Source organism: Accipiter gentilis, chromosome 6 (genome assembly GCF_929443795.1).
Source record: "Accipiter gentilis chromosome 6, bAccGen1.1, whole genome shotgun sequence".
In the NCBI taxonomy this organism is placed as follows: domain Eukaryota; kingdom Metazoa; phylum Chordata; class Aves; order Accipitriformes; family Accipitridae; genus Astur; species Astur gentilis.
Window position 1 is genome coordinate 7,196,391 of NC_064885.1, and position 22,000 is coordinate 7,218,390.

At 39.8% G+C, this 22,000-nt stretch overlaps 3 protein-coding genes across 5 annotated transcripts in view; all 3 read right to left on the reverse strand.

The window, feature by feature from the left end:
- The window catches only part of SUMF2 (sulfatase modifying factor 2), a 221,877-nt gene that overhangs the window by 32,927 nt on the left and 166,950 nt on the right, over nucleotides 1–22,000 (reverse strand). The window lies entirely within an intron of this gene.
- Nucleotides 307–15,357, reverse strand: NIPSNAP2 (nipsnap homolog 2). 2 transcript variants are annotated; one of them, XM_049803558.1, is made up of 10 exons: nucleotides 15,235–15,357; nucleotides 10,718–10,857; nucleotides 10,594–10,639; nucleotides 7,650–7,744; nucleotides 5,601–5,671; nucleotides 5,062–5,202; nucleotides 4,605–4,636; nucleotides 3,255–3,349; nucleotides 2,320–2,403; nucleotides 307–1,518 (listed from the first exon to the last, which is right to left on the reverse strand). In XM_049803558.1, the coding sequence occupies exons 1-10, from the start codon at nucleotides 15,318–15,320 to the stop codon at nucleotides 1,454–1,456; spliced, it is 855 nt and encodes a 284-aa protein (XP_049659515.1). In that variant the 5' UTR covers nucleotides 15,321–15,357; the 3' UTR covers nucleotides 307–1,453. The 2 variants fall into 2 exon arrangements, with proteins under 2 accessions (XP_049659515.1, XP_049659518.1); XM_049803561.1 differs by having other exon boundaries at nucleotides 10,718–13,856; nucleotides 15,235–15,318.
- MRPS17 (mitochondrial ribosomal protein S17) lies at nucleotides 16,650–21,328 on the reverse strand. 2 transcript variants are annotated; one of them, XM_049803565.1, is made up of 3 exons: nucleotides 21,257–21,328; nucleotides 19,727–19,873; nucleotides 16,650–18,401 (listed from the first exon to the last, which is right to left on the reverse strand). In XM_049803565.1, exons 2-3 carry the CDS (start codon nucleotides 19,847–19,849, stop codon nucleotides 18,111–18,113), a joined length of 414 nt encoding a protein of 137 aa, XP_049659522.1. In that variant the 5' UTR covers nucleotides 19,850–19,873; nucleotides 21,257–21,328; the 3' UTR covers nucleotides 16,650–18,110. The 2 variants fall into 2 exon arrangements, with proteins under 2 accessions (XP_049659522.1, XP_049659521.1); XM_049803564.1 differs by lacking the exon at nucleotides 21,257–21,328 and adding an exon at nucleotides 20,800–21,229.

The window sequence follows — 22,000 nt, forward strand, 5'->3', positions numbered from 1 at the left end:
GAAATCAGACCTGAAAAATTAAGCATAATTTGTGGAGAAAAATCGAAAGGAGAAATATTTTGTATTTATCACCACAGCACTTAGGACATCTAGAATACTTAGCAAAATGGGATGTAATGGAGATACAGTAAATTCATTTCGGAGAAGGAGAGCAGAATACTGGGAAATGCTGTCCCTGACACAGAGAAGTGATATTGGCTAAATAAGCTGAAATATACTATGCAATTATTCGAATTTTCCATAATAAACACTGCAAGATGAGAGAAAACACAGGTGGTGCAATACATATAAGGTGCCAGTAAAATGTGAAAATTAAAAGGATTTTATTGACTGATATGTTCTTCCTGAAAACTCATTGAAATGTACAAACTGGACATTCAGTAACTGATTTGTACATTCTGTATGTTACACTGATTTTTGTAGCCACTTTAAAGAGAGAGTATTATTTTCACTTACAGGATGTTCACATCATTGCAGACACCAAAAGTGTTGATACATTCTAGTCTAAAAGTGAAACCAAAATAGAACTGGACATAATGGTACACCGCTTTATGCCAATCCTATTGACTCAACATGCGCGTTTCACACATCAATTCATAAGTACCTACTGTACAGTTAGTGAAACACCCGACCAAGCATATGTCTGAAGTCATGATTGCTTATTAAATTAAACCCCTTTTCCTAGACTTCCAGGCCATTTGTAGAGATAAATGTATTTAACAGAACTTGATTCCCTGCAGAATGTTCAGACAACCATGTCTTGTCAGCATCTCTTTGAAAACTGAAGGTCATACATCACAAAGGTAATTTCAGGTGTAGATATCTACACAAATGTGCGATTAGTTTCCACAGGCTTCAGAGTCCTTGCAAAACAGAATGCCCTATTCTCTGTCCATAAGCTATCACCTGACAAACAGTATTATTCTCAATTAATGACTGCCTATTTGTAAATTAAGAGCCACTTACTGATTTGAGGCCTGCTAGAACAGCTAGGTGTATTTCAGAGCTGTCTGAGGGCTTCAGAGCTTCTAATTTCAGAACTCCCCCATTTGTTCTTAAAATCTGCAGTTATTATAACACTACACAAAGGCCACAGCACCTGTAACGCTCCATTCTGTTGCTGTTACTGAACACTGGGCATTGTCTATGTAGCAAAAGATATTAAATACTGTATGCCATACTTAACCTGAGGAACTGTCTCATGGATGAACTCATATATGTCTTTGTACTTGTTTTCAATTAACCAACCTTTTAATTACAGTCCTATATTTCTTTTTTTCCTGGTACAATCCTAAGAGCAAAAGGTCATTAGATTCTGAAGAAAAGAGGTCTCTTTTATAAGCTCAATACAGTACTTTTATATTTCAGACTATGATATACAATGTATACCATAAATTAATTTAAGACAAATACTTGTCACTTTATCTATGTAGGCACAAGTAAATCAGTGACTTTACTGAAGCGGAGAAATCTTCAACGGTATCATGATTCTGGACTCCATTTCCTGAATAAGGGGCACTGAAAAAAATTGAGACAGGGTTCAATTTTACTAACAGAGATCATTAGCAGTTCTGCACACTTGGTTTGAACAGATACCATTGCCTTCAAATGACTCTCCTAGCTAGAGCATGCCAAGTCATCAGTAACCACAAACATTCCTGTAACTGAAGCACAGTAGTTTTGAGAACAAGTGATTTTTTAAATATAATCTGTCTGCTTCTTTGAAGACAAATATTTCTATTCCTTTTCACCATAATGAAAGTTACCTCACATTTTTCTGGTATACTTCCTTTGAAATGTACCCTATGGAACCAAAATCTGACATGCTTAGCATACTTTTGTGAGTTTTGTTATGAAAGCTATCTTTGATCTCAAAGATCTCCTGGCCTCTAGTTCCAAAGTCTAAATTCCCCTTTCAAAGGAACGCATTTAACAAGGCTCCCGTATTTCATGAAATATTAGAGGTAATAATTTAAGATGAATTTCACTATTGGCTCCCTAAATTTTTGGGCACAAACTTAAGCATTTACACAAATCTGTCCTTCTACAGGAGAGATGTTTGTATAAAAATTTACTACTACTGTAGCAATTTCTTAGCAATTAGGCAACTTTTTTGAGTTTGCATGATCAACTGCAAAATTCACTTTGCAGCTTAGCAAAATGTCCCTCCTTTCCCGTACAGCAGAAAAACTTGACACAGACTGCCCCCCCCCTCCCCGAGATGCAAAGCTTTTTATCATTGTGCGATGTACTGAAGAACAAAAATGATGGCATGTACAAAAGTCTACCTCCAGCATTCCAATGAAGTTAATAGGTTACCTGTGTAATAGACTAGTTCATCCCAGCCAGGTTTATGCCACGCAGCATTCCTTATATCTTCTCTGGTTTGGAGATCTTTGTAAGCTGGTGAGGGAAAACAACAAGCACAAAGCTTAGAAGTAACTCCTTTTCCTTCTACACATGAATAGCTCCCTTATAAGTATTCTAGTGTGTAATTAGGAGGCTGCAAACACTGGGAAAGAAAAAAATCAGAAGTTCTCCACAAAAAGGAAAAGCTCCCAAACCAACGCAAACAGGAGGAACTGGGGAAGAGAGAGAATGTCTTAGACACAGGTAAGACAGATAATGCAACAGAGTACAGTTCTACATGAGTGGTGTCAGATTTCTAATGCTGGAATATAATATTCTGAATTGTTGAGATATGAAGATGATACTATGTATTTTCTAAAATAAGTATTAGACAATGAGTTTCTTCAAGTTGAAACAATCCTGACATGTGAAAAGCAGCTTAAGCATTTGTGGAAACTAACACACAGAGAAAACCAAAACACCATGATGTAGTAATGTAAATAAATGCTTGACTTTCCTTTTTGTAGGTGTGGTATATGTGATACTTGAAGCTAAACTGTAAAAACCTGACTTTAGGATGAATGGGGATGGAGAAAAGAGATGGTAGGACATGGCTCGCCATGTTTATGTTATTGAAAGCAAACAAATAGTCCCTAATAAGAAAGGGCCATGAGAAACTGTTGATGGAAACAGAACAAAACATGAAATGTTCACTTCTGCTTGCTTGTTTGAAGAATAAAGTTACCTACACAAAAATTAAGAAAATCAACACTGTTGATGTAAAACAAAAAACCCAACATTTTAAGACATTCCTTTGCCTTTTGTAAAAACCTTTTCTCCTGGGCAAAGTCAACAGTCTGTTAGGGGCTGATTCAGTGAGAAGAAAGCAGAGAACAGAAATTTACCCCAAAGGTGATGAACCATATATAGCTGTCCAATTTGCGAGAAAAATCCTCCAACTGCTTCATTGTTATCCTGTCGGAAACGAATTGCACGAGCCCTACAGAAGAGCAAAGCAGCCATTAAAAACAGCAGATCTGGATAGGAAATAAATGATAAATGAAAGGAAGACAGAATTGAAAGGAAGCCGAAATGTTAAACAGCACTTGCAGTACACTTCAGCAATTAAAAATAAGAAAAATATCTGCAACACACTGATTTTCAGCTCTAAGTAATTAAAATGTACCCATATATCTTGTTAGAATGAGTTAAAATTGGGAGGCCAAGAGTTTCACTAGACTGTCCATTAATCATTCTTTAATGTTAGATTCAGTATAAAGGCAACTGCTGAAACAGTGTAAAGTGGCAAGCCATTTTTACAGCAGGTTCTTCTAAAACTAAATCCTTGACTTTCAGTCATGTCGTCTTTGCCACACTCATTCACCACAGATTTTGTGGTAATGGAATACAACTTTTTTATTCACATAGACCTTTGCTATGCAGTTGCCTATGCAATACTCCATGATTTGTTGTGTAAATAAGATCAATATTTCTCTTAACTATAAATCTACTGTATCTTCCAAAACAGATTGGCTACCACTATGGATATGCCTAGTTTATAAAAATTCTAAATTCAATTTACTTTATTCAAATTACTGTAATTAAGTAAATTACATCAATGACAATGACATGTCTAAAAATCCAAGTCCTCACCTTTGTCAAAATAATTGAAAATATCAACCATTAGAATTGCAAGGACAGTGAATGTAAATGGAAAGAAGCTTACACTGGTTTTAAATAAGACAAAATCAGAAACATCTATTCAACAGAAGACTGTCACAAATGCTTTTAACCTATGTATTAAAATACAAATGTGCTGCTCAATAGGTTTTCAAGAAGCAACTTGACTTTAAAGATTAAAAGAGCCAAGATTTAGCCCATTTAAACTAAAAGTCAGCTTCTAGTGGTCTTGTGAAAGATCAACAAAGTCTCAAGGAATTAACTGCCACCCTTCACTAAGCAGTGCTTTCTGCTGAAAATAAATGGTTTCTGCTATATTACAGCAAACTAAAAGGGTTATGTGAAAGAAAGCCAAACCACAGAGCCCACAATGTTGTTTGCACACAGAATTCTTCTTTCTTTCCGCAAAGGATAAATGAAGGGTCAAAGATCTATCTTACAAGTTGCAAAAGTACAGAAGCAGGCCATTAACTGGGTGACTGAAACGCTTTGGTACCATTCTGCCACCTCCACTTCATGATTTTTAAACATACATCTCTCAAACAGGAGAACACAAGTGCTAAAGCAATACTTACCAGTAATTTCCCCACTCAATCATTGTTCCAGGCTACAAAACCAAAACAGACTGTTAAAACTGTAGTTTAAAGAAAGTTAGAATATTTGGACAGTTTTCACAATATTTGCATATGGAAAACACTATGTATTAACAAAATCACTTCCTTCAAGTGATAAGCATATTATAATAATCAGTAATTACTCTGTTTACTTACTATATTACTTATTAGTCATTTGCCTGAAGTTTCCTTCAAATGAAAACACAGGGGTTTCAGCCCTGCAGATATTAGTACCTTGTTGGAGCCTGCCTCCATTTTGGACCCCACACTTTGAGAGCAACAATGACTCAGACATCAGCTTTGATAAGAACCAGATTTTTAAGATGAGATCTGTTTTTCATCTACATTGTATAAACATGCTTTGAACATTTTACAACAGCATGGAGTTTAAAAAATAAAAAGAAAAATTTAAACTTACTCTAAGTTGATAGGATCTCAGTTCATAAATATTAGGTCCCTCTCTGGGAACAGGTTCATTCCAGAAACTAAACTCCAACAATAATTGGTTCTTGCGTGAGAGAAGCATGTTACCTCTTTCTTTGCGAAACTCTGTGAATTCCTAAAAAACAATGTGACCGCTGTCAAACTCTGTATTATGTTTCAACAACAAAAAGCAGTATACCATACGGTGGGTTAGATTATTATTTTTTTTAATTCTATCTTGAGGGTTTAGGACATTGAAATCCTTTAAATTGTAAAGGCTTCTAAATTCCCCTGGCATATCTGAAAATTTCAAGTGGCATGTTTACACAACACTCAGTGTGTTTCATAAAGTATTCACGTGTTAAACTTCAGTATTTCTGAATATGAGAATAAACCCTTTTCCAAAGAGGCTTCTAAGTTTGTATAGGAAGTGATGAGATATTGAAGTGGGTATCCAAATGGGCAGCTCTTTGCTCTATTCTTTGTTCTCTTCTGAGTAAAATAACCAATTCTAACAAAATCAATGCATTTTACCTTATTTTGACGGAGTTTACTCATGACCTCATTGAGAGCTGGATAGCCTCCCTCATATCTCCACAGATGAACTGAAAAAGAAAAAAGGAAGCTTTTTCAGGGATGTCACAGACCAGTGCTAACTCTTATGGAATATCACAATATAAAATGCTCTTCATACTACAGAATTATACAAAAATAGAAATCAGGTAACAGGTTTAAAAATAGATTTTCACTAAAGAAAGCACTACACATTTGAACATTTTAAGAGTAATGGATGGAATCATCTGCTTTTTGAAAAGGGTTCTCTTGGAGAACTTTGCAATCTACTCTGAAGATAACAGGGAAATTTCTGAAAGGACTTTTTGTTGCCATGCTAGTAAGATGTGATGACTTTCATGACTGTAGTAGAAATTGAGATTCAATTTAAGAGGATGACTTAATTCAAAAAATGTGTTTTATACCAATTTCTTTTAAGAGCAGTAGAGGGGTAGACTTTTTAATTCAGTAAATTACTCAAGCACAGAGAGCAACACACATTCTGTAGGACATGAAAAATGATGCAAATATTATTTTTGAGGTAAACATTACATTAAAAAAAGCAGAAGATATCTGAACATGCTAGAAATGTTACATTTGCTAGGATCTTCCCCATAAAAACGATTTCAGAACAGGTATCTACATCTGAGTTATTTCAAAGCATTCTCTCTTTAATAAATCATAATAAACCCCTTTAATAAATCATAACAAGATTTATTTACAAGCACTTAATATAGCAAGGCAACAATATTTCACCTCAAAGAGTCACAAAAGTTATTTTCTCTCCTCTAAAGCAGTCATGTGCCTTTTCCAGGAGAGCAAACTGGAGACTAATATAAGGCACTTCATGATAGCAGATTCATCCAGTGTGCCTGCTTCTGCTGTCTTATCCCCAGGGCAATTTTGATATATCCACCTAATATTAACACAGTCTGGGCACATGTACTAAAGAAGTCAAAACCCCATAATCTGCTTTATTACACTGCTAGAACTGTTGCAATAACATTTTCAAGGCAGGCTATGGATGCAATTACAGATACAGTCTTTGTTAATATGTTACAGAAGCAATGAATGAGACTTGGCTAAGATACTCTCACTTCAATTGTCTTCATTCCCCAATTTCCCTTCAACTTTCAGAATTGCTTCTCAGACATTGTTTGTTTTCTCTACTGTTATTTCTTCACATTTGTTTAGTGCCAATATTGCAATATGTTGTGAATGCAGGAAAAAGTAATGTGTACATATTTTTCAATAACAAAGCAATGACATTGATACTGGCATAGCTCTAACAATGGAGCTACATAACAAACTACATAACAAATATCAGTACACCACTCTGTATTCGTGGCTTCCCATTCCTTCAATTTCCCAGAGTCTAGGAAATTTTTCAGATTTTCTCTCTACATTAGACTCTTTGTAGTTACCTCTGCAGCAGCTCTTCAGTAATTTCTAGTTCCAATATATTTTCAATCTGCATAGTTAGGCAGCATCCTTATATGAACATGAACAGAAATATTTTTACTTTTCTCCCATAAAGGCCTAGCTTATTGTTGAGTTTACAATGCAATCATTTTTTCAGATGGTGTGAATGATTTGCATTTCATTATCATACAGCAATTACAGTATGAAAGTCTGAGTAAAGCTTTTACACTGGCCAATGCAAGATAAACTCTGTCTTTGTAAGCCTTTGCCTTTATCCTAAATATCCAGGAATGTAATCTGTGCCCGCAAAATATTACAGGACCACATTTTGCAAGCATTTCCCAAAACTGTTAATCTACCACCTAGAAAACATGAAAGTGTATTAACAATAGGACAAATTTTAGGAATTAATGCTTTACCGTCAAACTCAACAAGACAAAAAGCAAGCACTGTAAATGTTAATGACTACTGATAATTGATGCACACACACCCTCACTATATACATTGCTAAAGGTTTACTGTCAACAGAGATGATTTAAAGAGAAGAAACCTGCCAAGCACACGTTTCACTTGTATGGTTTTACATTCTGTTGTACTTCTATCTCCTACCAGCCTGATCTTGCTCTCCGTACCACGTGTTCCAAGTCCCCACCAGTGCACATGGGTAGTGTTTTTCTTCATGAATCTTTGGCAGCACCTCTTGACTTGAAAACAAGGAATACAGACACTATGTTGCATTTCCTTCAGGGAGGCTACAGTTGATATGTATAATACATTACCACACGTTTATCATTATGGTATGAAAATTCACAAGCTGTACTTTTCAGAAGAGAAAGCTGAAATACAAAAATCTGCTATACAGGGGGAAGATAGCTACAACACTATGAAAAATTAAGGTAAGTGTTACCATTTCTTAGACTGTATGACAAATACACAGCATGGTAGAATTCTTTTGATGCAATAAATTATGTCTATCACCTAAAGGGTCATCCAACACATTAGGAAAGTAAGTATCAGGATGTCTCACAGAAAATGCAGCTTAACTACATGGGTGATTTGCTTTAGGAAAAGCTTTTCCTTATTGAGGGAGGTAGAATACACAATAATAGGAAAGGACAGTCTTCTGTACCAGTTACAATGCTATTAATTCTGTTGAGCTGAATGAATAAAAACATGTATTTTGGTAGATCAAATGATGACTGTACTTCATAGTATGCAGCCTTACTGCTTTCTACCATTTCAGAAAGTGGTCTTAGTTTGAGGCAACTTACCCATTAAAGCATACAGTGAAACTGCCTTAAAAATACCTTCAATTTCTGTTTGACTATTTCCAGTATTTCTAACATTTTTTCGAACTTTGTGGCCTACATTAGCATTAAGAAATTAAGTTTTACTGATTGCTGACTCAGTTACCACAGCTTTCATTGCACTGTATTTTGATGAATAAGTCAATTACTCCAGTTGAACTTTGCCTTTTAATATTTTTCCCTGAATAATTACCCCTCTTACTCAGTTTGGCTCATAGGCAATGAGTCTTTGCACAATATCAAGTAATAGGAAGTAGGCTGGTCTGGGGCTGAGAGTCATTAGATACGAGTTTTCCTCTTGATCCTGCCACTGACTTTCTAGACAACCTTGAGCAAATCTCATTACCAATTTGTACCTAAAGATTTCTCACTACATAGTGTAAGTAATATGATAGAATGACTCTCCAAGGATGTTTTCAAGGATGTTTCACCATCAGTTCATTTTTGCAAAGCATAATGAGATCCTAGAAAGACAGCTTTAAACAGGAATGGTACATTATTACAATAACCCTAAAATATATTTTGTTGCAAATTATAGAAAAAAACACCCACAGAATACCTTATGAACACCATCTTTTTCCTTTTTTAAAATAACTGTTTCTAATTCTTCAGAAGGGGTCCTTAACCACAGTGTTTCATGAAGTACTCTCATAATTTTCTTCATGATATTATGTCTTTATTAATACATGATGACTAATCCTTATGCTAATTTGATACAGAATAAGGAATTAACCTGTTCATCTTTAATTTAGGGAGAAGAAGGAGGGAAGTTCAGAGAGGCTTAGGGTTTTTTATTACTCCATTCCTAAGTTTTCTCCTTCCCTGGAATACTTAAATTTGCTTTGGTTTGGAAAGAATAAATCTAACCACACATAATTCAACTGATTGCTGTCAGCAGTTTCTTTCTTTGCTATTGTCTCTCCTTGAAAAGAAAAGGTTCTGCTTTCACTCAACATTTAGGCAGCTCATGAGATAAGGCGGAGAACTGGTATCCTGTCTTGTATAATTGGGCATGTTTATATTAAGCTTTTAAACAGAAAGCTGGCTAAATGCTAATTGTGCTTCTCTGTGTATTTACTTTTTTTTAAACAAAAAAGCTAAAAATACCTTATGAGTGAATGTTATTCTAGTGGATTTCTATGTTTGTATAGCAAGGAAAACAGTTTTGGGTTATCTAGACCCATTTCAAAGCTAAATACATGAAGGCACAGAGATGTTAGGCAACCTACTCATGGTTGTGCAAGTAACCAATAGTCGAGGAAATAAACTGGGAGTTGGGAACTTCTTCCCCACCCTCCTGCCCAGCTTGTGTCTTCACCAATACACCACACTTAAAAAACTGGTTGCAGTAGAGTATCATTATGCTAAGAATGTACTATTTAACTGACAAGATGATCATTGTCAGTGAGAAAGCACTGCTGTTTCGAAACGTGTGAGGCTCGCTACATTTCCAAATTTAAACATACAGTTCTTGAAAAGGCAGTTGTTCTGGCTCCAGAAGAGTGATTATGTAGGCAGAACAGGACTAGTATTTCTGCAATTTTATCCTTGAAGTAGTAAATTTAAAATGTTACTAATTCATACATTTTATAAAGCTGTAGCTTTTTGGAAAACCCCTAACAGTACTGCTCCCTTTGAAGGATATCACCCCAACATAAAGATCCTATCCAAGGATTTGCATAGGTCTTTAGGAGTAAATCTCAGTAACAATACTTTTGTAGAAGGATATAGATGAGCTGAGAGAAAGTCAGCCCCTGGGTTTTTAAAATCTCTTCAAAATTATACTTCAATTTAATACTGGCATGGAGTTTTACTTACTGGTGATCTCTCCCTTTCCTTCCTGTATGCACACAATAACCACCCCCAACACATACCTACATGGCAACTGGAGTGGGACACGGTAGCATACCACAATCTACCTGCATGGACCAGCAATTGTAAGACAACTAAGGGAAGGGGGAGAGCTGTTCCAACAAATGTCACCAATGTTTTCATAAAAGGTATCATCCTAAATTTCAGCTTAGGAAAATGATACTTCCAAGAGGGAAGGCAGGGGGTGAACTGAGTAAAGTATCTTTTGCCATCTCTCTCCAAGAATAACATGATCTATTTAACACCATTACCTGAAAGTAAAACCAGATTTTTTCCACCTCCCCTCTAAATAATTATGATATTTGCCCATTTTCAGAACAGCTTGTGATCAAATCAACATGTCTAAAATGTGAAAACATAATACGCACACTTACCAAAGCTTGTTGTAGGCCTCTAGACATTCTGGTTTTACATTGTGAACTGAAACAACAACATCATGTGAGAAATGCAGGAACAGAATAAAGAAATTGTAATGTTAAATATAAAAATATCACTCACTCTGTAGTTTATACAGACTGCTGGTCTCTCTTTTGGCTAGAAGGTTGGAGTGAGCATCTTTCCTTGGATCGACTTTGCGAACAAATAGCGATTTTAACCAACTGTCTTCACGAGGTCTGCTAGCTGAAGATACCAGCCCCCTACATATTAACAAGTACATTATACTGTCACTGAGTGTGTCTTGAAAATGCCCACAACGCAGGGAAGATAGGTACAACCAAGTTCAATGCAAACAGTATCATAACACACAGTTACATATACATCTGTTACTAAAACTTTCCACTGAGCCACTTCCTAGCAAGGTAAAGGCAGTTCTTTCCCTGCTGAGATTAACCCTCTCACAAACCATTTTACTAGATACAGAGCTGAGCAGTTAACCATACACTATCCACTTTTATTCTTTGTGCACATGGCAGCGAATGGGTGGATGGCTGCTTTTGCTGCCTATTTATCCTCTTTTTAATCAAGCGTCTTTGCTCAGAAAGGCTGGGTCTGTCCTGCTGTACACAGACAAGAGTGAAAAAGAGCAAAACCAGTGTGAATAAGGAAAAACTTGTACAGCGTAAGCAGGAAAGTAACTGCCATCTGTTCCTATGTTGCTTAAATATAGCTCTAAAAAAGGAAAAGTTAAATAGTGCATCTTTCAAGAGAAGAAATATAATGAAAGTCTAATTTGGGAAAAATTGCGAGTGGTGGGAAACAAACAGCCTGCAAAAACTTCAATTCCAAATTCTGGCAACTGTACTATGTAGGGGTACAGATCCACATTCTTTGAACAGCATTCACAATTTTCCTTTCTTTGAAACAGAAGAATTTCACTGTCTTTTTTTATCTAATCTTTATGCAGTTTCTGCAAGTACAATTCCAAAATAATACCACTTCCTTTTACACCACAGAGTACAAAAAACATTACAATTGATAACTATGCTTTTTTAAAATGATGTGTTAAAGGAATTACTCTTCTCTCTTCCAGCTGATGGAAGACCCCTCACCAAAAACTGTGCAGAAGGACAAGAAAGCTGATATATTTTCACTGATTCTTTATAATGTATGACAGGGGACCCCAAGCTCAAGTGTTTTTTCTTCTTTCTCATAAGAAGCACTTCCTTCAGTTTGCCTCTTTATGATATAGGGTTTCTGCTGAAATACTAAAATACTTCTCTGACACAGAAAAAATGTGGCACTGCAGCTGGGAATTTAAACCTTTTCCTGCCTCAGAAGTCAATTTTTCACCCTTAATAACTGACTAGAAGATCCAGAAGATAGCTATCAATCTTCAGCTATACAGCTGTCTTCCAGATATCAGAAGTTTGTGACAATCATTCAAGGAAAAAAAAAATAGGGAAAGAAAATCTCAACTTCCTTTGGGAGAAATACCTTCATGAACACGCCTGTCTGTATTACACAAAAGTAGTTCACACTAGCAGTGTTTTTCAACAATCAACCTTTTAGTCCCAATGTCTGAAAATAACATAATGAACTGGTTCACCCTCTAGAAGCAGGATGGAAGAAAGGAAAAGTATTTCATAGCAGAGAAACAATAACAACCAGAAGAACAACTGCAGCTGAGATGACCTTCAAGGTTAAGAAGTAATTTGTAAATATCTTATTGGTGTATTTATTGAAAATGGTGCCGCCTTTGGTCCTAGGCAAACACACAAACACGTTACTGTGCTGAAAGCTAAACAGCTATTCCTGAGTACAAGCATTTAAAAGAGCATTCCATGATAAGGCTGTTGCTAGAATAGAGGGTACACAGCTGCCTGGAGTAGACATATCTCTGATCTCAGCTGCAGGAGGCGAGGCACAGGTGACTGCAGTTGTGTTGCCACATCTACATCAGGTGCCACAGGAACACAATCTGTCCCAGATGATAGGGGGTAAACCCCACCTAATAAATCCAAGTTGTTTTAAAAAGCTCCCTTAAAGTAAGCGCTAATATTCAGTGGACAACAGGACTCCAGGTGACAGAACTCAATCCCAGTCCTGCAGTCCTCATTTTTTCAACTTGGATCCATAAACTATTTGCATTTCCTCCCCTTTATTAAATGGAGTTAAAAACCTAATATTGAGAACATTCTCCCATGAGGATTATTGTTTGCAGTGAACTCTGAAGATGAAAGAGACAAATCATCATGATGCTTTTTTTGTGAACTAGCTTTATCAGCAGCTGGAGTTACGGGGATTATACTGAAAAGCAAATTCTTTTGCTATTAGGAGAGTCTCACGACTTGAATGTTAAACTGCACCTAAAACTGGAGGTTTCAATACAATGAAATGAGTAATACTTTACATTTATGTAAAATCTTTTACCCAGCAATTTTAAGTTCTTCATGAACAATGACTAACAAATCATGACTATCCATCTAAATATATACTTTACTTATAATAAAGATCAGTACCAGCTGAAGTTTATTAAAACAAGATAGTCAGTGCACCCAACCTGAGATGCTAGGGTCTTATTTTTAATCCATATCCTTAGAGAAGTCCTACACTACTGCTGTCATTCTGGACATCCATAAATCAAGAAGCCCTGAACTGACTACTGGTTCACTTGTGTGGGCAATATGTACCCAAGATTAACTCTGGAAGAGCAGGGACTAAATTAATGTCTTTGGACTGCCAGTTGTGAGCATCAACCACAGAGTAGTTCAACACTACTTTTGATCTACTTTTAACTAACTTCTTAGCGTTAAGCCCCACAACATTACAATACCCGTCTCAAGTAAAACAGATATTAGATCCAAATTGTTCCAAACCCCAAATACCACTAATGAAAATGTGAATATATACATAGAATGAATCTAGACAAACTACATGGAATTATCACCACACTTCACAATTTTTTATTTTCTGGGAACAATACTGATTAAAGAGAGTTTTCATGCAATCTGTTAAGGCACTGCTTTACTTTGCTAGCAAGTTCTTATCCTACAAATGTTAACAATGGGTTTAGCTTTCTTGCTACAAAGATTGGGCTATGAACACAAAAGCGTAACACTGAAGAGCTTGCTTAGATTAGATTAAAAACAATGGTGAAAACACTTCTATCCAACTTAGCTTCTGCTTTAGCACAAAATATAAACTGGGTGGGAGATATCAGGTCAAGTATTTAGATTTTGTAGTAACCCATGTCTGCCTGGAAGAGAAAGAAAAACAACTTGTCTATAATTGACACTTTTTGATCTGTGGCCTAAACAAGTTTATTTGAAACTAGGAAAAAAACGCAAAACATGCACATAAAATCTCACAACATATACTCTCCAAAACTTCCCCCATTCCTGTTTCAAACAGCTGCTTGCAGTGATGCCTCTAGTCTTGCACAGGGGCTGCTGCCCATTCTGAGGCTTAAGACAGCAGCTTTCCCCGTTTCAAAGAAAGGGAGGAAAAATGTGCATAGACCCATCCCAGCTTGACCGCTTCTGTGTCTCCAACAGCCAGGGAACATGTGTCTGCTTCCTATACTCAAGACACGTGTGCACATCTGTGCTCTGAGCACTGTGTACGTGTGTGCGCACCCTTCCCACCCAGGAGGTGTGTGCATGTGCCTGACCTTTCACAGATCAGACATGTAGGCATGCAAATGTCTGCACCCCAAAACTTGATGGATGTGTCTGTGCATGTGTCAACATGCACACACATGTGCACACACATCCCAGCTCCTGAGGGAAGTATGAATCCATGTGTCCTGACACCCAAGGGGTGCACGTCAATGCTGGGTCCATGTGTAGCTGTGCATTGCTAAGTCAGGAAGATGCTGGTGTGCACAGCTATGCACCCTACCACCGGGGGAAACATGGATGTTGGGTAGAGGTGCAACCTGGCACCATGACCGTGGAGTGGTTGTGTGTCCTGGACACCAAGGCTGGTGTTGCGTGTGCAGCCACGCACCCCAACACCAGAGAACATGAGATGCAGGGTGACCGTGCACCCTGTTGCCTGGCGGAGCTGGGATGCGGAGTAGCTGTACACCCTGATTCTGGAGGGATATCTGGGTGCAGAGCAAACATATACCCCAAAACAAGAAATACACGTGTGCAGGGTGACAGTGCAGCCCGACACCCGGCGATACGTGGCCGTGGGGTGCCTGTGCACCCTGTTGCCTGCAGTGGCGGGGAGTCCCTGCAGCCTGACTCCGGGAGACAGGCAGCAGGGGGTGGCGGGCACCCCGTCCCCGGCGGCTCAGGGCAGGGGTGCGGCGCGGCGGGTCTGCGGCGCGGCCATCATCCCCACCCACGGGCGGACTTGGGGAAGGGAGGGGAAGGGGCTGGCCTTGGGGCCCATGACCTTGAAGGACACCCCGAGCGCGTCGCACTCCCCGCCCCACGGGAGGGCCGCGGGCCCGGCCCGTCAGCTCCCCGGGCGAGCGGGGCGCCATTTCCAGTCAGAAAAAGGAGGGGGGGAGGGGGGGAGGTCGGTCTACGCGGCGGGGCGAGGGGAGGCGCGAGCGGCGTCGGCTGCGTCTCCAGCCCCCCTCGGCGGCCCTCTCCCGCCCGCCTCACCCCCTCAGGGCTCACCTGAGGGCCAGGCCGCCGCCGGGCGGGAGACCCGGCACGGCGCTGGCTCCCGCCAGGCTCCGCCGCAGCAGCACTCGCGCCGCCATCTTGCTCCGGCCGCCTCCCTCCTGGGCCGGGCGAGGGGGGGGGTGGGGGGTGGGGTGGGGTGGGGGGCGGCGAGCGTTGCAGCGCCGGCGCCGGACGCGAGGGGCGCACCGCCGCCGGCGGGGCGGGGGTCCTCCGGCCACGCCCCTCCGGGGGGGGGGGGAGAAGCCACAGGTGCGCATGCGCGGAGTGCCCCAGCCCAGGGCCCCTACGCCGGCAGCCGAGTTCGTGAGGCAGCCCCGGCCCTGGTTTGGGATCTCGCCTGAAAAACACCAAGAAAGAGGCCAGGCGGTTTTTTGAATCACGCGCAAGACCTTGTTTCTTATTCCCCAAATAAATTTTTCACCCACGCGTAGTTGAAATGTTTTCTTCACACTGTTCCAGCTAAAGTAGTATTTAATTTGGCTAAACTGGTGGTGCACGCTTCCATCCTTAAGGATGCTACCCACATTAAGCATCAAATCCTTAAATAACTTTAAGAATAAACTTATAATTAGGCTAACAGTTAAAGGACAGTTCGAAAAGCAACTAGCCAATAAAGAAAAAAGTTAATGAGCAAACCTTGTCTTTCTGCATAGCACATACAAAGTGTATCATTTCACTACGCCATTTCCATTGCCATTTTGTGATTTTTATATCAGCACTCTGTGAAAGTAAGTCAGAGGCTAGCAGGTGCAATGTTCCTGGTGCCTCTTTAAAAACCAGTTTAACCTACAATTGTCATCATTCTTTTAAAAACAAGTTACACTTCAGACGATGTACATTTAATCCCATTTTGATCTGACAGCATGTTGAGTTCTCGAGCAACCGTCCAAGAGCCTCCCTGTAAACTGAAGAAAACTGACAACCTTCTTGCCATGAATCAATCTTAGAAAAAATACAACATTTTCACAGCTACTCAAGCAAAAAATCACAGGAAACACTGGGAAAGATGATTTACTTCCCCAATTAGATGTACATGTAACTCATTAACCAAACAGGGAACTTTTTCTATTTCTTGTAAACATTCTATGTCTAGTTATTAGAACACTTATATCCCAAGTACTGAGGATCAAGCTCCTTTACTGCCTGCTGGGATACAACTTAAGTGTATCTCCTACAGCCCAGGGCCATGTTCTAGCCTGGGTCTGATTTCTCTCAATCTCTGCTAGGGATGAAGTTTCACATTTTACACTCACTGGAGCAGGAGTCAGAGCCCAGGTTTCCTTCCATTTCGATCAGGGCCTTAATCAGCCAGCTACAGTTACTAAGTAATTTACATAAACCTAAACCACTTCAACAAACATAACAAGAATAACCTACAGCCATATGTTTAAGACACTTCCTCAAAGTCAGAGACCCTGTTCACATTTATTGATTTACACAGAGACATTTGAATCAACATGTCTTGACATCCCAGCTTATTGATCTGACATGCAGGACAGTACTTGAGGACTAGCATTCAAAGAGCAGTATTTTTTGGTTTGAAGCACTGAAGAAAATGTAAGTCATTCTTCCCAGCCCAAATAATTTGCTGAGTTCAATTGGACCATCAGCAATTTACAGGCAGCTGAAACTGATTTTGTGCAGGTGAAAGAAGTTAAAGGGCAAGTGATTTACACCACTGACAACAGAAGAGAACACAACTTCTAACTTACTAGTGTAAGCTGGCTCAGCTTCTTAAAGTAGGATATTTTAGGTCAGAGGAACTCTGTTCAGATACACCTTTAGTTTTTGATCTTAAACAAAGACCCATGACATAGGTAGACACTTCAAAAAGGATTTCTCATAGCTTTAATATACTACTCTCCCCTCCATACAGGGACATGGAACACACCCACAAATGCTGGGTTTTGAGGCAGATGCCCCTTTAGATCTGAATGAAAAGTCAGCAACACAAGGCTGCTGTAACAGCTGCACACTCTTAGTTTGGTTTATGTCCTGGAAGACAGGACACAAGATTCCCAGAGCTGTAGCAGGATAAAGTGATCTTTAATCATTAACTGCTATGGCCTTATAGTTTCACATTAAAGTACACAGCAAATCAGTACCTGTATCTCTCCCAAAATGTGTTTTAATTAGCTTTTCTGATGAGACTAAATCTAACCATCTTTACTTCTACTTTTTGGCTTTATATTCTCATCAGCTTCTATTTCCTGCGAGCAGTTCAGAGATCCATCTCTCCCAGAACTAAATACTTCCTTCATACAGGTTACAAAGGCAACCATGCTGAAGCTACCCAGAGTTTTTATTCTCACCTTACTGCCATTATAAAGGCAAGTGGCTGTGTTTTTGTTAGATATTTTGGAAGTTAGAAGATACTGCAATGTGGTATGAGCAACTGTAAGAGGAAATAAGGACACATGCAGGTCACTGGTTTTAAAATTCTACACTTCCTTTCAAAAGGTTTAATAGCAATATCTTAAAGTAATCCTACAAACCACAAAAGACTGTCTGAAATACAGATCAAATAATGTAATGACCCTCCCACCAAACTTAAACATTATACAATTATATTCTTGTCTCTCTCAACCCGGAAGAGTCATTCCAAGCAAGAAGCTGGCTTTTGAAACTGTCAAGGCTTGGGGAAAACTACATGCAACAAAATTAAGTGTTAACACTAAACTCACATTCTCTGTATTTTCATTTAAAGATTTGAGGTGCCTATCAATCTGTAACATCTGTTCTTATAAGCAACTACTTTTACTATTTTGACTACAGATTTCACTGAAACATTTAACATACAACAGCAGGGCTCCAAACATCCCTGACAGAGACAAACTGAAAAGCCTTCTGTTTAAATATTTTCTCCACTATTTGTCTGTTGAACAAACTTTAAGTTCCTGAAGTTTTTCACTTAGATAGGTAGTATCTGCCTCTGTCAGATTTTCCGAATCTGACAGATTTTCAAGGAATCTGGTTCCCGCACAGGGCTTTCCTGTTATTGGATCTATGACATTTCCAACCTTGAAAACAATTTCAGCCAGTTCGTGTTTCACATGTTTGCTCCTTCGCTCAGGCAAAGCTTTCAGAAGAACAATGTCTCCAACAACACACTGCTGCAATGGATCATGGGCAAAATAGGTTTTTCGTTTGTTAAAGAACTGTAGAAGGAAAAAAGGAAACCATGGCATTAGATTCCAAAATTAAACAATTGGCAAATATATAGTTAATATAAACCAATCTGTATTTCACTAAGGAGAAGTAAAGTCTTATCTATGTTTTTAATGAGATCACAAAGAGAAATGCAACTGTGCACTCTACTGTTTTTCCAAAGAAAGCACAGCACTACCCTTCCCCAACAGCCTCTCCAGTCAGGGTGCTGTTGCCAGCCGAGCCTGCAGAAAAGGAGATGGGGGGAAAAAAAGCCAAGTACAAAAAGCTGTTCATAGCAAACACGTTATTTTTACCTGTATCCACAAGCTCTTCACTTAACATAGACTCCCTTTCCTAGCATCACCACTTTCCACTGGCCTCTCTGCTCTCTAGTTCTGCTGTGTTAGCCCTTCCTCTCCTTAGGATGCTTCACATCAATACTGCTTCCAGCAAGACAGCTGCCTTGGCTCTTCCAAGCTGAATGGCTTTCCTGTGCAGTCCACGCTACAGGAACTGATACTGATTCTTATTCATCATAACGTGTCTAAAGTTCATCAGCCCTGAAATCAGTATTTTGAAGTCTGTAATTCGAGAGTTTTCTTGCTCAATTAATTTTCTTTCATATAAAAATTCAGTATTTATTCTTATTGGAACAGCAGAATTCAGAATCTTTCTTTTAAGAAAGAAATTAGCAGGTTCTTCTACTGGATAAAGCATTGGACTGGGATCTGCAAGACCCATTACCTAATCCTGACTCTATCCTTAACCTCCTGATCACTGAAGGCAAGTTATTGCACCAACATGTACCACGGTTTCCCTGTCTAAAAATGGAGACAATACTAATTTTAACCTCCCTATTTGAAATGCATTGACAAGAAGTGATAAATACAAAGTTCATATAGCACATTGCAGTACAGATTCAAATACTAAGTAATGCTTACAATTATGCATACAGAAAAACTGCTACAAAATTTATTGTAAAAGCAACTAATACAATGTCAAGTTTCCAAAACAAAGCATACTCCAAATCAATAGGAAAATTTAAATTTAAGTGTGAAACAACAAAAATGTACCTTCAAAACTGATATCAAATGAAGTATATTAACAAAACACTTCAAAGAAATACATTTAGCAGATATTTGGTAAGGAAGTGTTCTCAAAACACACTGCTTTTCATCCTTTGCAGTCATCCCCACAGCCAAATCATTATGCAAGTTTTTCAAGAGTCTGCATTATAAAGCGCTATCAAAAATTCTAAGAGTCAAATCAATAAAACATTCCTCCACACAGTACAAAAATTACCATGCAAGACAAGTTCTTAACCAGCTTTTACCTTTAGTAAGTAAGGATCTAGCACAAGCCTTGTTACTCTCACTTTGGCAGTCTTCTGCATTTTGGTTCCTATTACCTTCCCAACTATCCATTTTGCATGGACAGCCCCACGTGGTACAGACATTGTTTAGTTATGGTCATCCAGTGCCTGGCAACAAGCAAGTAGACATGTTATTTTAACAAAAAACATAACCGGTTTCTGATCAATACCAAAATTATTATTTCCATTTCAGTCTAACAGCTTAATTAGGTCTTTTTTTTTTTGGAAAAACAGGGTAGGTACAAGGTACAAGCAGTTCAAAACTCCATATATTGCACTACCTCAGCCTTGTTTTACAGTATAAGAAAGGACATGAACATGTCCCCATTACCAGGGAAAGTTACTTCACAATGGCAGTAAAAATGGAAATAGCACAAATATGAGACCTTATCCCACAACACTGCTTTGAATCATACTGATTGTCAAATACATTGTAGCTGTGGAAGCTATTATGAATTTAACTCATACTCCAGCAGCTGTTTTTGCTGGAGACCTGTTAATCAGGTCTGTATATGACCAGAGTTAAGCCAAACAGGGAGCAGCCTATGAATTGTTCAGAAAGTCATTTGCTGCAGTGTACCTCATTATTAGCTGAGCTGATGAAACCTAAGAAAGGTAATAAGCTTCTCAAAGCATAAATGACATATCAAAGAGTTGTCTGACCTACAGTAAGTGTAATCACTTTTGAGTTAGTTCTTTCCTGTAAGTAATTATACTCCATTACCTTATTTGTTCTGTTTAATTAGGGAGAGCTTTCTATACCACTCTTGTAAGAGTCATGGGCAAAATAGATAGCTAAACATTATAAGACTTGAACCAATATTAAAACTGATGAAGACTAAAGACCTTTGTCTCTCCCACCCAGCTATGTACTGTTAAGCACAACTAACACCTGTTGAATTCTCCATCTATTCATTTTGTAAGACTAAATGACACTCGCTTTGATGTTGCAACACATCAAAAGAGTTCTGGGATAGAGAGACACATCCATAGGATGAAATGCTTCAAGCAGCAATACTCGAGGTTGCTTTTACCATCCTTGACTCAACTGTGTGACCCACAGGGCTGGAGGAAGGAATCAGCGTGAGATGCCCTCCTATAAAATAGGGCTAACCACCAACGACCACACAGCGACCAGATCGGGGAGAGGCAAACGTGTACAAAATAAGCAACACCCACAAAGCACAAAGGAGCTACTAGAAAGACAGGAACCAGGCAGCCAGGCTGGGCGTCTCTCACAGCCGAGAAGAGCATAAGAGAGGAAGTTCAAACAGACCGGGAGCCTTCCTTCTTTCCCCCCCGGGTCTCCACAGCCCTCCGCGCCAGGCCCAGCCTCAACAACGTCCCTGCCAGCAGGGCTGAGGGGCAAGGTCCTGCCTCGCAGGCGCCGGCCCTCAGCTCAGCACCTCAGCCACCTCCAGCCCGGCGAGTACCCCATGGCCGGGCACCCTCGGCCAGGCCCCGCCACAGCCGCCCCTCAGCCCCTCTCACCGCCAACACTCCCGCCGCCGCGCCTCAGGGGCCTTAAAGAAACGAAGCCGGAAGGGGCGGAGCCGACGCCGGAAGAGCCGCGCGGCATCGGGGCGGGGCCAGCGGCAGGGAAGGGAGGAGCCTCCTGAGGAGGATTTAAAGGCGCAGGCAGGCAGCTTGGCCCCCTCAGCAGAGGGTGAGGGGCTGGGGTGGTAGTGGGCGAGGTGTGTTGCTGCCTCTGAGGCAGCCTCAGCGCGCAGTAAGAGATTAAAGGCGATAGAAATGAGGTTTTTCTTCCTTTCCCAGGCTGAAGGGGTTGGGAGTCCTGCAGCCTGGGGAGATTGGGGAGTGGGTGCTGGCTGTGGGCCCTGCTTCCTCAGGGAGGCAATGTCTGAGGGGAGACCTGGCCTATCTCTGGCCCCTGTGGGCTCACACAGCCGAATCTAGCCTGGGTTTTGGTATAAGTAACTGATCTGGGTGCTGCGTTTCAGCAGCAATGTGTTGTGCTGCAGGGCTGGACACAATCTGCAGCAGGCCTTGGTCTGGAGGTACTGGAAGGTGAGGAGGCAGAGGTGTGAGAGCTGAGGGGCCATTTTACACTCGGAATTGCAGGGGATGAAGGTGAATGACAGTGCAGTCTCTTTTTGTGGCTGCATGGCACCGAGGTCTGTTGTTTGCATGGGAAGTAGCGTTGTGCTCTTCCACCTGCTCTTAAGTTACGTAAATGAGACAAATCTTGAAGGTTTTCCATGTAAATCTGGAATA

Excerpts from the sequence above, each read along its gene's own strand:
- NIPSNAP2 (XM_049803558.1), bottom strand. The coding sequence starts at position 15,320 with ATGGCGGCGCGAGTGCTGCTGCGGCGGAGCCTGGCGGGAGCCAGCGCC. Across the intron at positions 5,203-5,600 it reads GTAAACTCCGTCAAAATAAG|GAATTCACAGAGTTTCGCAA; the intron begins GTAAAATGCATT and ends ATTGTTTTTTAG. Across the intron at positions 4,637-5,061 it reads TGAGATCCTATCAACTTAGA|CCTGGAACAATGATTGAGTG; the intron begins GTAAGTTTAAAT and ends TTGGTTTTGTAG.
- MRPS17 (XM_049803565.1), bottom strand. The coding sequence starts at position 19,849 with ATGTCTGTACCACGTGGGGCTGTCCATGCAAAATGGATAGTTGGGAAG. Across the intron at positions 18,402-19,726 it reads TAGATCCTTACTTACTAAAG|TTCTTTAACAAACGAAAAAC; the intron begins GTAAAAGCTGGT and ends TTCCTTCTACAG.